Source organism: Fusarium vanettenii (genome assembly GCF_000151355.1).
Source record: "Fusarium vanettenii 77-13-4 chromosome 13 genomic scaffold NECHAsca_28_chr13_5_0, whole genome shotgun sequence".
NCBI lineage: Eukaryota > Fungi > Ascomycota > Sordariomycetes > Hypocreales > Nectriaceae > Fusarium > Fusarium vanettenii.
The window spans coordinates 349,950-360,825 of NW_003315857.1; the positions used below are offsets into that span (position 1 = coordinate 349,950).

At 49.9% G+C, this 10,876-nt stretch overlaps 3 protein-coding genes across 3 annotated transcripts; 1 reads left to right on the forward strand and 2 right to left on the reverse strand.

The window, feature by feature from the left end:
• Window positions 1-227: 227 nt before the first annotated feature.
• Window positions 228-1,382, reverse strand: NECHADRAFT_88233 (uncharacterized protein; the record flags this gene model as incomplete). Its single annotated transcript, XM_003043585.1, has 3 exons — window positions 228-963; window positions 1,046-1,193; window positions 1,316-1,382. The coding sequence occupies 3 exons, from the start codon at window positions 1,380-1,382 to the stop codon at window positions 228-230; spliced, it is 951 nt and encodes a 316-aa protein (XP_003043631.1).
• A 2,522-nt stretch (window positions 1,383-3,904) lies between these two features.
• Window positions 3,905-5,826, forward strand: NECHADRAFT_88234 (uncharacterized protein; the record flags this gene model as incomplete). The annotated part of the gene is made up of 8 exons (XM_003043468.1): window positions 3,905-3,973; window positions 4,024-4,075; window positions 4,121-4,376; window positions 4,423-4,671; window positions 4,721-4,981; window positions 5,030-5,420; window positions 5,489-5,594; window positions 5,645-5,826. 8 exons carry the CDS (start codon window positions 3,905-3,907, stop codon window positions 5,824-5,826), a joined length of 1,566 nt encoding a protein of 521 aa, XP_003043514.1.
• A 289-nt stretch (window positions 5,827-6,115) lies between these two features.
• On the reverse strand, window positions 6,116-10,606 carry NECHADRAFT_54810 (uncharacterized protein; the record flags this gene model as incomplete). Its single annotated transcript, XM_003043586.1, has 6 exons — window positions 6,116-6,376; window positions 6,426-9,041; window positions 9,075-9,173; window positions 9,221-9,658; window positions 9,708-9,805; window positions 9,853-10,606. 6 exons carry the CDS (start codon window positions 10,604-10,606, stop codon window positions 6,116-6,118), a joined length of 4,266 nt encoding a protein of 1,421 aa, XP_003043632.1.
• Window positions 10,607-10,876: the final 270 nt, after the last annotated feature.

The following is a 10,876-nucleotide window of genomic DNA, read 5'->3' on the forward strand; positions in this document are numbered from 1 at the left end:
AGCCTCAGATGCTGGAAATGCCTTGTGGGTGGAGACGCAGGTGAGATGGAGGTTGATTGGGTGAGTTCAGCAGCTTTACATTGAGCCTCATCGAGACAGCGTATAAGTAAAAGTACTGGAATGCAGAAGACCAAACTTATCTAGATGATATTTTGATAATATTTAGATAGTATGTAGATACTATATAGGTAATATTTATAAACATCTGTATGCTGTTTAGATGATATCTAGATGACACATATCGAGTGTAGTTCATCTCGATACTCGAGACATGGCAACTGTGCTTCTCCCGGGCTCCTCATTAGAACCCATTCCTTAACCTTTGTACTCCAGGCATAGGCAAGCCCAATACGCTGAAATGTTCCTGTCTCTCCTTGAACCATCTTGAGAAGCAGTATATACATCCCTCTCCCTTCCCCATTCTTAGACCTGGCACACATGCAGAATAGCAAACCCTGGGCGTTTTCCTGGTCAAAGTCTTCCTGGAGAATTTCGAGCATCACTCGTGGCTCACAATCGGTCGGCTCTGTTTCTTCTTGGGTGTTGACCTTTTCACCGTCTAGAAAAATGTCCCAATAGTGGCCTTCTACAACTTTGCGTTCCAAGATTGTCTTTCTGAGAACTCCACGAAGACGGAGCCAGCCACCGCGGATCACAGCAGTCTTGTCGTCAGTCCGGTAGTCGAGGTGGTAGTCTTGGACTGTTATCAGTGAATCCTGAATCCGTGGCTCGCCAGGAGTGACAGGACCGTCGATCGAAGCCCAAGACCAAGTGGGAGCGCGATATTCCCTAGGTCGCTTACATCCCCCGGATTGGTGGTTGCCACATGCCATCCAAAGGAGTTCGCCTTCAAGATACCGACGCCGCATGCCGGCGACGTACTCATCCTGTACAATTTCGATCATCCTCTTGACGATTCCGGGGCACGCAATAAGCTTATCGCTCGGACTGTGAGTGCCGACGCTGTGTATAGTTCCACAATACGAAGTCATAACGAATGAGGGGCGGAATTCTCATCACCCTCTCGGCCTTTGTACCGACCTACCCGGCTGACAAAGTCGGGTGAATTGAGCTGCTTAAAGGCGGCATCCGGAGATGTTGACAGAGAAGGCGGAAGACCGTCTGGATAGATTTCCGCAGCGTCTTTCTCGCAGCATTCCCAGATGAGCTGTCGTTTTCCGAAGTGAAGAAGGCTAGAGAAAGTGTCTCCTAAGATCCCGTGTTCTGGGCAGGGCTCTGACTTGCGAGGTTTATGTTTGTGCCTGTAGGTATCATCGGCCCTGGAGCTAACTGGAAGCCTGGCGTGGTCGCCGACCTTGGACAGGCTCTAGAAGAAAACACCCTCTCCAGCAGCCTGTAGGCGCAGAGTTCATGGAAGGCATGTTGTACGCAACCTGGAAGAGGTAACAGCCAGGATGGCTATAATCCTTGCCATAACCCAGAGAAGTACTTGTCGAAAAGCCGTCCTTTGCCGGTTCAACGATGCAGTGAGCGATTGTAGGTTCAACCGAGGTGCCAAAGACAAGGTCATGCTCTTGGGCACTTAGGGTCTCCCAGAAACGACTACAGACATAGCATCTCTCGTCAATAGATTTCTCTAGACTTTGGTAGGTCGGATGATGAGCTGAAGAGTACGAGGTTTGGGATGGGCCAGGTCCTTTCTATTCTTAGCACCTGAGACAGAGCATTTTGTTGGAAGTAAGAAAGTAAAGCAATAATCTGTCATGAATGTGTGGCGTTTGACTCTTTTATCTCTTTTGGTGCTTTCGCGCTCAACATGCATGAACGAGTGTTGGTTGGTTTCATAAAGAGCTGGCTAACAAAGAATATCCCCTTTTGCACTTCTGCCTGATAATGTGTGCACGAGACAGGAGGACAGACATATTAGTCCATCCTCTTCTAATAATAATTAATAAAATATAATAAAAGCTTATACAAATCTTCTAAATTAATTAATAATTTTATAATATTTTAATAAATAAATAAATTATATTTATTAAGACTTAGGCAATTCTCTTAATACTCTAGCGTCTTATTAATTTCTCTAGTATGGATTTATTGCACTTTTAACCCACCCACCCTCTGTTAATTATATTATAGCTAGGTATGTTATTTCTATTGACTTGTTCTGAGGCCCCCGACCTTGTACAGCTTGTTCACTAAGTACGCCACGTCCAATCGTCCATGTAGAATGCATAGCCAGGGGGCCGACCACGCTTGCACTGCAATTTTAACCCCTCTCAAGAGGTTCATTGTCCGAACTTTAGCTTAACAAGTCTCAGAGTTTGTGTTCCTCAGGGGAATGTCTTCTTATTTGACCGAGTTGACGCGTTCTTGATGGGAGTGAACTAACCGCAGAGGACTTCAGACAGAGCATTATCACCTTGGTGTACTATATTTGGAGGAAGAAATCTCGGGGCATGTCAAAAGTAAACTGTCAAGATTGCCCGTTCACCTCATTGGGCGCGAATGTGCGCAACTTCACTGCAATTTTAACCCCCCTCAAGCGCTTATACTCCCGTCAATTTTCTAAATCAAAGTAGATACAAAAATTCTCATTCAGAAGTGAGCATTCAACTGCATGGCCAACCTGACCAATGCGAGTAGGCGAGACTTATTGATGCTGGTCAGCCTGGAAGGCATAATGTGTCTTGTTGAAAGATGGGCCATAAGGGAATCTTCCTTTCATAGATGACGCAAACAAGCTGCTGGTAACAAATAACCGCATCAAACAAACATCTCCCTTCGACACTGGAGTAAAACCAGGCTCTTGGGCAACATGGGTCCTTGGGGCTTACAAAGGGCTGCGTGTCAAAGTCCATATCTAGGCGGCTTCGAAGTCCTCAGGATAGTGAGAGCAGATCAGGGCTCTGGAAGTACTTCCAATCAGAACCGTTTCTGATGATGTACTATTAGACGGGCTACCCCTAAGAGCCTCTCCATGGTCAAGTGGGCTGGCATATCTTTCCTACTCGGCGTCTAATTATGACCTGGATGCGGTAGTAGGCTTGCATATTGCACTGCAGTTTTAACCCACGCCGGGACGTTGAGCCCTCGCTTCATTACTCATCCAGATGGCACACGGATTGTGTTTGGGGTCAATGTGCCGTACAACCCTGCAAAGTTCAGCGGCGCTTGACAGGAGCAAGGAAACTCTAGATATAGGCCGGTCTGGGAGATAATTTTGTCAGTAGACAAAGGGAAATCTCGTTCAGTTAAGTGAAAACAACGGAGCCGCATACGTGAAAGCTCTGTTGGTTCAACAGCCCTACGCCCATCACATCCTTCCAACCACATCAACGCAAACCTCTGCAAGGTCACCCACCCAGAAAACAACAAATTAGCCTAATATACCTATTCAAGACACCCACATATGCAAACTGATGACGGTCCAAACAACACGTGAGTTAAGGATTCTCATCCTTGTCTTCTCCAGTCCGGGGATTCCTCGTCGATCATGAGAGATTGACCGCAAGTTTCTCTTAAGCGAAGCCTGGAGGATCGACGCTAGGGAAGAATGGCATTTCGTCTTCTGGAGTCCCCGCAGAGTGCTCGTCTATTCAGTGTCCGCTGATCCTCATCAGCTGCGAGGAACAGGTAATTCTGGGGTAACGTGATGGAGGGGGGGATGCTTGGGGGTGGGGTCATGACTCGTAGGCAGCGAGGTTTTCTTGCTGTGTGCTTCTTTGGATGGAGATAACTCGGTGAAGGTGACATCTTATTGAAGCGGCTATAGTGAGTGCTCCTGGGGTGTTTGTGTCTTGTGGTGGGTGATACGGTTGAAGGGAATGTAACGATTATATAAGGTAAGTGATCGGCCTTGCTGCATTATTTGGATTATCGTATCTCGTACGCATAAAATTCAGCAATTTATAGAGTATTTTCTCATTTTTGAGAGATCAATATGGCGGCTTCAACAGAGAAGAAGCCCTTTTTTGGGTATAGAGGAGGATGGCTCACATTTTGGATCACGGTGAGCTTCTTTCTTGAGGATATACTTTATATTTGTACTGACTGGGTGAGGTTGCGTGTGCTACGGATATGACGCTCTTTGGATACGATCAAGGAGTCTTCAGTAAGTCCTCTCTACCGTGTATCTATCCCGTCTAACACATCATAGGCGGCGTCGTTGTGACAAAGGACTTTCTCGAACTTCACAACCTCGTCGGCCCATCCAAGACAAACCTCCTAGCCACCGTCACAGCCATCTACGACATCGGATGTTTCGTCGGTGCCATGATCGCCTTTACCATCGGTGAACGGCTTGGCCGCAAAAAGGCCATCATCATGGGGACTGTCATCATGTCTGTCGGTACGCTCATTAAGTGTACTTCGTATAGTCTTGCGCAGATGTTTGTTGGGCGTATTATCCTCGGGTACGTAACAAACCAACCAATACACAATGAATACTGACCGTTGTAGAATTGGGAATGGTATCAATACTGCGACTGCACCTATCTGGCAGACTGAAACAGCCCAAGCCAAGTGGCGTGGAAAACTCGTCATCCTAGAGATGGCAATGAACATTGCCGGTTTCTCACTCGTCAACTGGATCAACTACGGCTTATCCTTTGTTGAAGGCTCCGTTGCCTGGAGATTCCCTCTTGCTTTTCAGTTTGTCTTCATCTTTGTCCTGTTTGGCACCGTTCCATGGTTGCCTGAATCTCCTCGGTTAGAACAGCCCCCTGTGTTCTTTTTTTGTGGACTAATCTTGTGATAGTTGGCTCATTGCTCACGACCGTACTGATGAAGCCGTCAAAATTCTCGCTTGTATCGAGGACAAGGAGGTTACTGACGCGGCTGTCACTGCTCAGCTTCACGAGATTCAGTTCAGCGTCGACTATGAACGTGAACACTCTGTTAAATGGAGCGACATTTTGTTACGTCGAAACAGAGATCAGGCCGATACAAAGACTATGCGACGTCTTCTTCTTGGAGCCTTTACGCAGTTTATGCAGCAGTTTGAGGGCATCAACATCATGTAAGTTGCTAAACTCACTCTGCCTGTAGTTACGTGTTGACGTTTTAGGTCGTACTATATGCCTACTGTCCTTATCAACTCCGTCGGCCTCTCTGAAAGCATGGCCCGACTCCTCTCCGCCTGCAACTCCCTCTCTTACCTCGCCTTCTCATCAGCCGCCGTCCTCCTTGTTGAACGCTGGGGCAGAAGAGGACTCATGCTACTCTCCACAGCCGGACAACTGCTTTCTTTCCTCATCATCACCATAATGCTCCGCTACGCCGAAGGAGACGGTCCCAACACAGAATCATACGCCTCAGCTTCGATTGCCTTCTTCTTCCTCTTCTTCATCTCGTTTGGAATTGGAATGTTGGGCGTTCCTTGGCTGTATCCTACCGAGATCAACTCTCTGCCCATGAGAACCAAGGGAGCGGCCCTGGCAACTGGAACAAACTGGCAAGTCAAACTTCTATCTTGAAAATGTCTGTGATTAACCTGTTTAGGATGACAAACTTTATCGTTGTCGAGATTACTCCTATTGGTATTCAGAACCTTGGCTGGCGATTCTGGATCGTCTGGACGGTCACAAACGCCTTCTTCCTCCCCGTCATCTACTTCTTGTACCCCGAAACCTGTAAGCATACCTGATACCCCGTTGACCTGGAATCACACTAACTTCTCTAGCAAACCGCAAGCTCGAAGACTTGGACGCCTACTTCCGCGAGAACCCATCCGTCATTGTCATCAACGACAAGGACGCCATCTCGTCCAAGAGACCCCTCAAGTACATCCAACAGGAGGAGGAAGACATCCGACGCGAGCAGAGAAGCATTGGAGAAGCAGTCTTGGATGAAAAGGCGCTGTAAAGATTATGTTTGCAGATGGCGTCGACTCATAGCATACACGTAGCTGCATTATCCTCGACAGACTAGCAAAAAGAATCAATAGCTCCGGGCATGCAATCTCTATCGCTCTAGAGTAGCAGTTTCTATCCCTGTGCGAGTAAACAAGAAAAAAAAACATCCAGGCCAGACTCCTTCATTACAACAATCCAAGAATTCTGAGCTTCATCATTAAGCCATCGCTCTTTGGCCCATGGCCACATCCAAAAGGAAATATGCTTCGCAAATGCAGCAGATAAATAGCAAAACATTATCATGTCGCAACTGAGCTCTGAACCTGGCTTCCAAGTGATCGCTCACTTCCGGTACCTAAACCGGCCAAGCCCTCGCTTAACTTCTTGGTGACCACATCGGGATCCGGTTCGTCTCTTCCGACAAACGTCCAGCTCTCTTCTGTATCGTCGTCTTCACCGGAATCCGGCTGTTCATTCTTGCCCGCCTTACGCTTGATCAGGCTCTTGGCGTACTCGAGGTCACGGTAGATGCACTGAATAGCGTTCTCAACGCCGGCCTCCTACAATGTTGTTAGTAATGAATCGTCAATAAAGAACAAGTAGACTTACGCTTCGAATCTGCTCGCCAAGGACACGCGCCTTGACGATCATGCGTTCGTTTCGAGTCACTTCCCAGAGTGCTCGACCGAAGCTGTTGGTTCCCCATTTCTTGACCCAAACTCCAACACCAAGATCCTCGACTCTGCTGGCAAAGAAGAACTGATCTCCAAAGAATGGTCGAATAATTGTTGGGATACCCGCTCGCAAGCTGGCACCTGTCGTTCCTGAGCCACCGTGGTGTGCGGCAGCGTCGATTTGCCGGAACAGCCAGTCATGAGGCGCCGACTTGATGACATGAATCTCCGGAGGCATCTCTGGCTCTGGAGCTCGTGGTTTGTTTGGATCTTCCTTGGAGGAGATGCGGTCGGACCAACCCTTGGAAAGAATGCATCGAACGTCGGCTTTGTGTACGGCATCGATAACCTCTTGTGTCATCTTGGCAGGATCATTGACAATAATAGATCCAAATCCGACATAGACCAGCTTCTTCCCATCTGCCCTGGCCTTGGTGATAAAGTCCTGCAGTTCTTGAGGTGGTTCCCACTCACCACCCTCGTCCAAGAACCAGTAACCCGTCACTCTGATCCAGTCTGAAAAGTCCAGAGGCGGAGCGACCACACTTGGGCTGAAGTTGTACAAGAAAGGCACCTTGTTGGGCTGCATCTTTTCGAGGCTCGTGTTCGGAAGCCCCAGCGTGTTGTTTCTCCATCGGTTCACCTGATACGCAGTGGCCTTCCAGAAGATGTTGTCAAACATGATGTACGTCATGTAGTTGTAGGCTCCTCCCATCTTGTGTTCGGGCATGATAAAGGCATGAGGGTATGCTCGTGTCCTAGTCCAAGGCATTGTGAAAGCTCTGAAATACGGAATACCGAGCTTCTCTGCGATATGAATACCCGCCATCGCTGACGGAGACTCAATAAGAAGCTCGGATCCCTCGCACGCCTTGAATGCCGAGTCGAGAAGGTCGTCAAGCCATCCTCGGAAGGTCGAGTTTGCCTCGCGAAGGAATGACCATGTAAAGGTTCCGTTCTCGATACACAGGCGCATCAGCTCAGCAGGATCACCCTCGACCCGGGCGAACTCGATGCCATGGGACTCGATCCAACCCTGGAACTCGGCGTGTGTGGCAATTCGAGGCTTGTGACCCTCGGCAAGGAGGCCCTTGCACAACGCGATGTAGGGCTGGACATCGCCTCTGGAACCGATCGTCAGACATGTGACCTTCATCGACTTCTGGGGCTTGAAAGCAAGAGCAGATGCGTTGGGATCGTCAAAGAGGATGGTCGGAGCATTGGAGACCCCAGAAGTCTCATGAGGAAGCTGCAGCTCGTGATCGGCAAACTCGTCTTGTCGCGCCTCCTTTAAGGCATCACGCTCAGCAATCGCGACGTCCTCATCTTCTTGTTCCTCCTGCTCAAGGATTCCTGACTTTTCGAGATACCGGCTGGTCTCAAGAATCTGGTGCATGGTAACAGCGCAGTCGTCCCGAATCTCCGGGGGGCGGAACTCAAAGAAGAGTTCTTCGTGGCCGCGAATAACAACCACAAGACCGTAGAAGCCAAATCGGAAACCCTTCTCCTTGTGAACATTCTCAATGTCCTTCAAAGGCAAGATGAGCTTGGTCCTTGTCCCTGGAACCAGACTTCGGAAGCAGAATGATCGGTCGCTGATGTAGAACTTTCCGTAAAGAGGCAAGACTCGGACAATGTAACCAAAGTATGTCGCAAGAAGCTTCTCTGACTCTGGTAGCGCAAAATGCGCCCGGAATCGATCCATCAAGTTCTGGATCTTGCCATCCTCCTCTTCATCATCGTCGTCGTCGGGTCTAAGCCCAGAAGGCTCATCGTAATGGCGATGGCCTCCCTTCCACATGCCGTGAACCTTTTCAACGTAGCCCATTGACTCGGTCGCAAACATTGAACCCATGCGCTGGCTAGTCCTGCTGAGATACTCGGCAAATGCATTTGCTCTCTGCAATGGGTATGCTCCCATCTTGGTGATGCTCTGCAGCGTTGGAGTAAGTGGGCGTTGAGAGCTCTCCCCCTCTCCCTGCATTTCCTGCATAGAGCCAGTCGTCGCCGCATGAACAATGGGACGAATGCGCGGTGCGCTGGAGTTACGGGGCACGTTCTTGTCAGGAGACACCTTTCTGCTGGCCGAAGCCGACCGTCGCATAGTTGGGTTGTGAAAGACTTCACTTCCTCTCAGGATCTGGCTGGCAGACGGGTCTTCGAGAGAAGACGGGGCCAGAGTAGAGATGCTCGGGTCCTCTACTGACGACTGAAGGAACGAGTCCCCAGAGTCTAGCGCTTGCTTCGGAGTCGTGGTACCCTCTCGGCGTCTGCGGCTCATCGATCGTCGCGTTCCGTTAAAACTCGTTCGAGGGCTGATATCTCGGATAGGAGGGCGACTGACGTCGATACTCTTTCGTCCAAAATTCTTGAGCGCATCAAAGCTAGATCGTGGCGCATCCATACTTGCGCGAGGGCTAAGTTGGCTAGGAGAACTGGGCGACATTGGTGACAAGGTCGCCTTGACCGTGTCTGGCAGCTTGGTAGTCCGCAGTTTGCCCACATGCAGGCTGTTTCTGTTTGCCGCCATGGAAGTTCGGGCTGAGGGAGGCTGAGAAGCTTCCCGCTCATCGCGGTTGGACACGATCTGCTCCGCTGAGCGATTTGCTGGCGAGGTATCCTCAATAAGGATCTTGAGCACATTGATGGCTTCCTTGCCAAAGCTGAAGAAAGAGAAGAAGTACTGCGATAGTTAGCGATTAGTACAACAAGACCTTGGACATCACGTACCTCGTCGATCGCGTAAGTCTCGTCGTTATCGATTATACGGATCTTGCAAGTATCTGCAAACTCGATCATCTGAGTGTCTTCAATATCGATCACGTTCTCGATTGGCAGCGAAATCTTGACACTGTCTCCGTCATTGTGGCTTCGGAAAATGACACGCTGAAGACTCTTGACCCATTCCTTTGCACTAGGCGCGCTGTCGGCCCGGAAGTGGTATGTGCGATGATGAGTCTCAACCTGAAAGTGAAGCCCTTCCTTGTCCTTGTCCACGATGGTTGCCGAGATGCCGTACCGAAGGTCGATCTGGCCGTGGGGAAAATAGAGATCCGTCGAGCTCGCATAGTACGTCAGAACGTCGCCCTTGAGCCGGAACCAGTATCGGTTATATTTGGGGTTTCGCTTGCCGCTCTTTGAGAGGTAACCCGACTTGGCTGCCTCGTGCTGTGGACTATCAGTGCAATGCTCAACAACCCAAAGAGAGTCAACCTACCGCTTTCTTGGGGAGATAGGCGTAGAAGCAAATGTGCTTCGAAGTGATGTACATGTATCCTTGTAGAAGGACACTCTGTAGCAACCAGCAAGGATATTCTATACCAAGTTAGCGACACTCGAAAACATGGACGGAGACAACATACCCTCGATGACCCGCTCCGGCTCGCTGAACTCGAAGATTTCCATCAACTTCTTTGCCAGAGGCTGCGGTTCCTGACTATCGCTAGACCGACTCGCGTCCGACGAGAGCCGGTCCAGGTCAAAACTCGGGCGGCTCGTCATCTCTGCCTTGGCCTCGAGCATCCGCGACATTACAGGTGCTTGTCGACCATGGCTATCGTGGCGGGTGATGGCAAAGGTGGGAGGAGTTGATAAACCACTCTGGCTGGCATCGCTGGATTCGTCGGCTACTTCAGCAGGAGCAGAAAGACGACTTGAGTGGCGCTTAGACTTTGTGTGAAATTTGGGCAATGCAGGAAGAGAGCGTAATAGCTTGTGCTCCGAAAGTTTCCTCCTACGGTGGCCTTTCTCCTTGCCTGCTGACTTTAACACAGAGGTCTTGGACATGTCTTCTGACCGTCCTTCACGGTCCTTGGGTTCCGGACTCTCCTCATCATCACTGCTGATACCATCGAATCGATCGTTAAAGTCGACGCGCGAACCCGCTGCAGCAATCAAGCCAAAGATGCTCTGGTTCATGTTCATGAACATGGGCGGTCCCTGAGTCGGGACGACATCCTCGTCGCCCGAGTTGTCGCTTTCTTGTAGAGGTTCGGGGAATATGGTTGCTGAAAGATCCTCTCTCCGTCTCTTGTGCAACTTCCTGCTCACGCGCTTCTTGACATGGTCGTCACCGACGCTGGCGCGGACAGGAGCCGCATCAGACTGAGGGGCCATGGTTGTCAAGGTTCGGGAAGAGCGGGGCGAGAGGTTGAGGCAGCGCGACCGCAGCTCTCAGGGTGAGAGGAGGGTAAAAATGTCGGTGGATTGTTCGGATCGACTCGTCGGAGCGAATACACACGATGGAGCGATGCAGGGACGAACTGTTGGGGAAGTTCAAAGGTTATCGTCGTAGTCGTGAGTCGCAGCGTTAGACCCGGTTTGCGCCGCATGCAGCAACCGCACAGTTACTTTGGCCTAGATAACAAAAGGACTCGACGCTGGTGC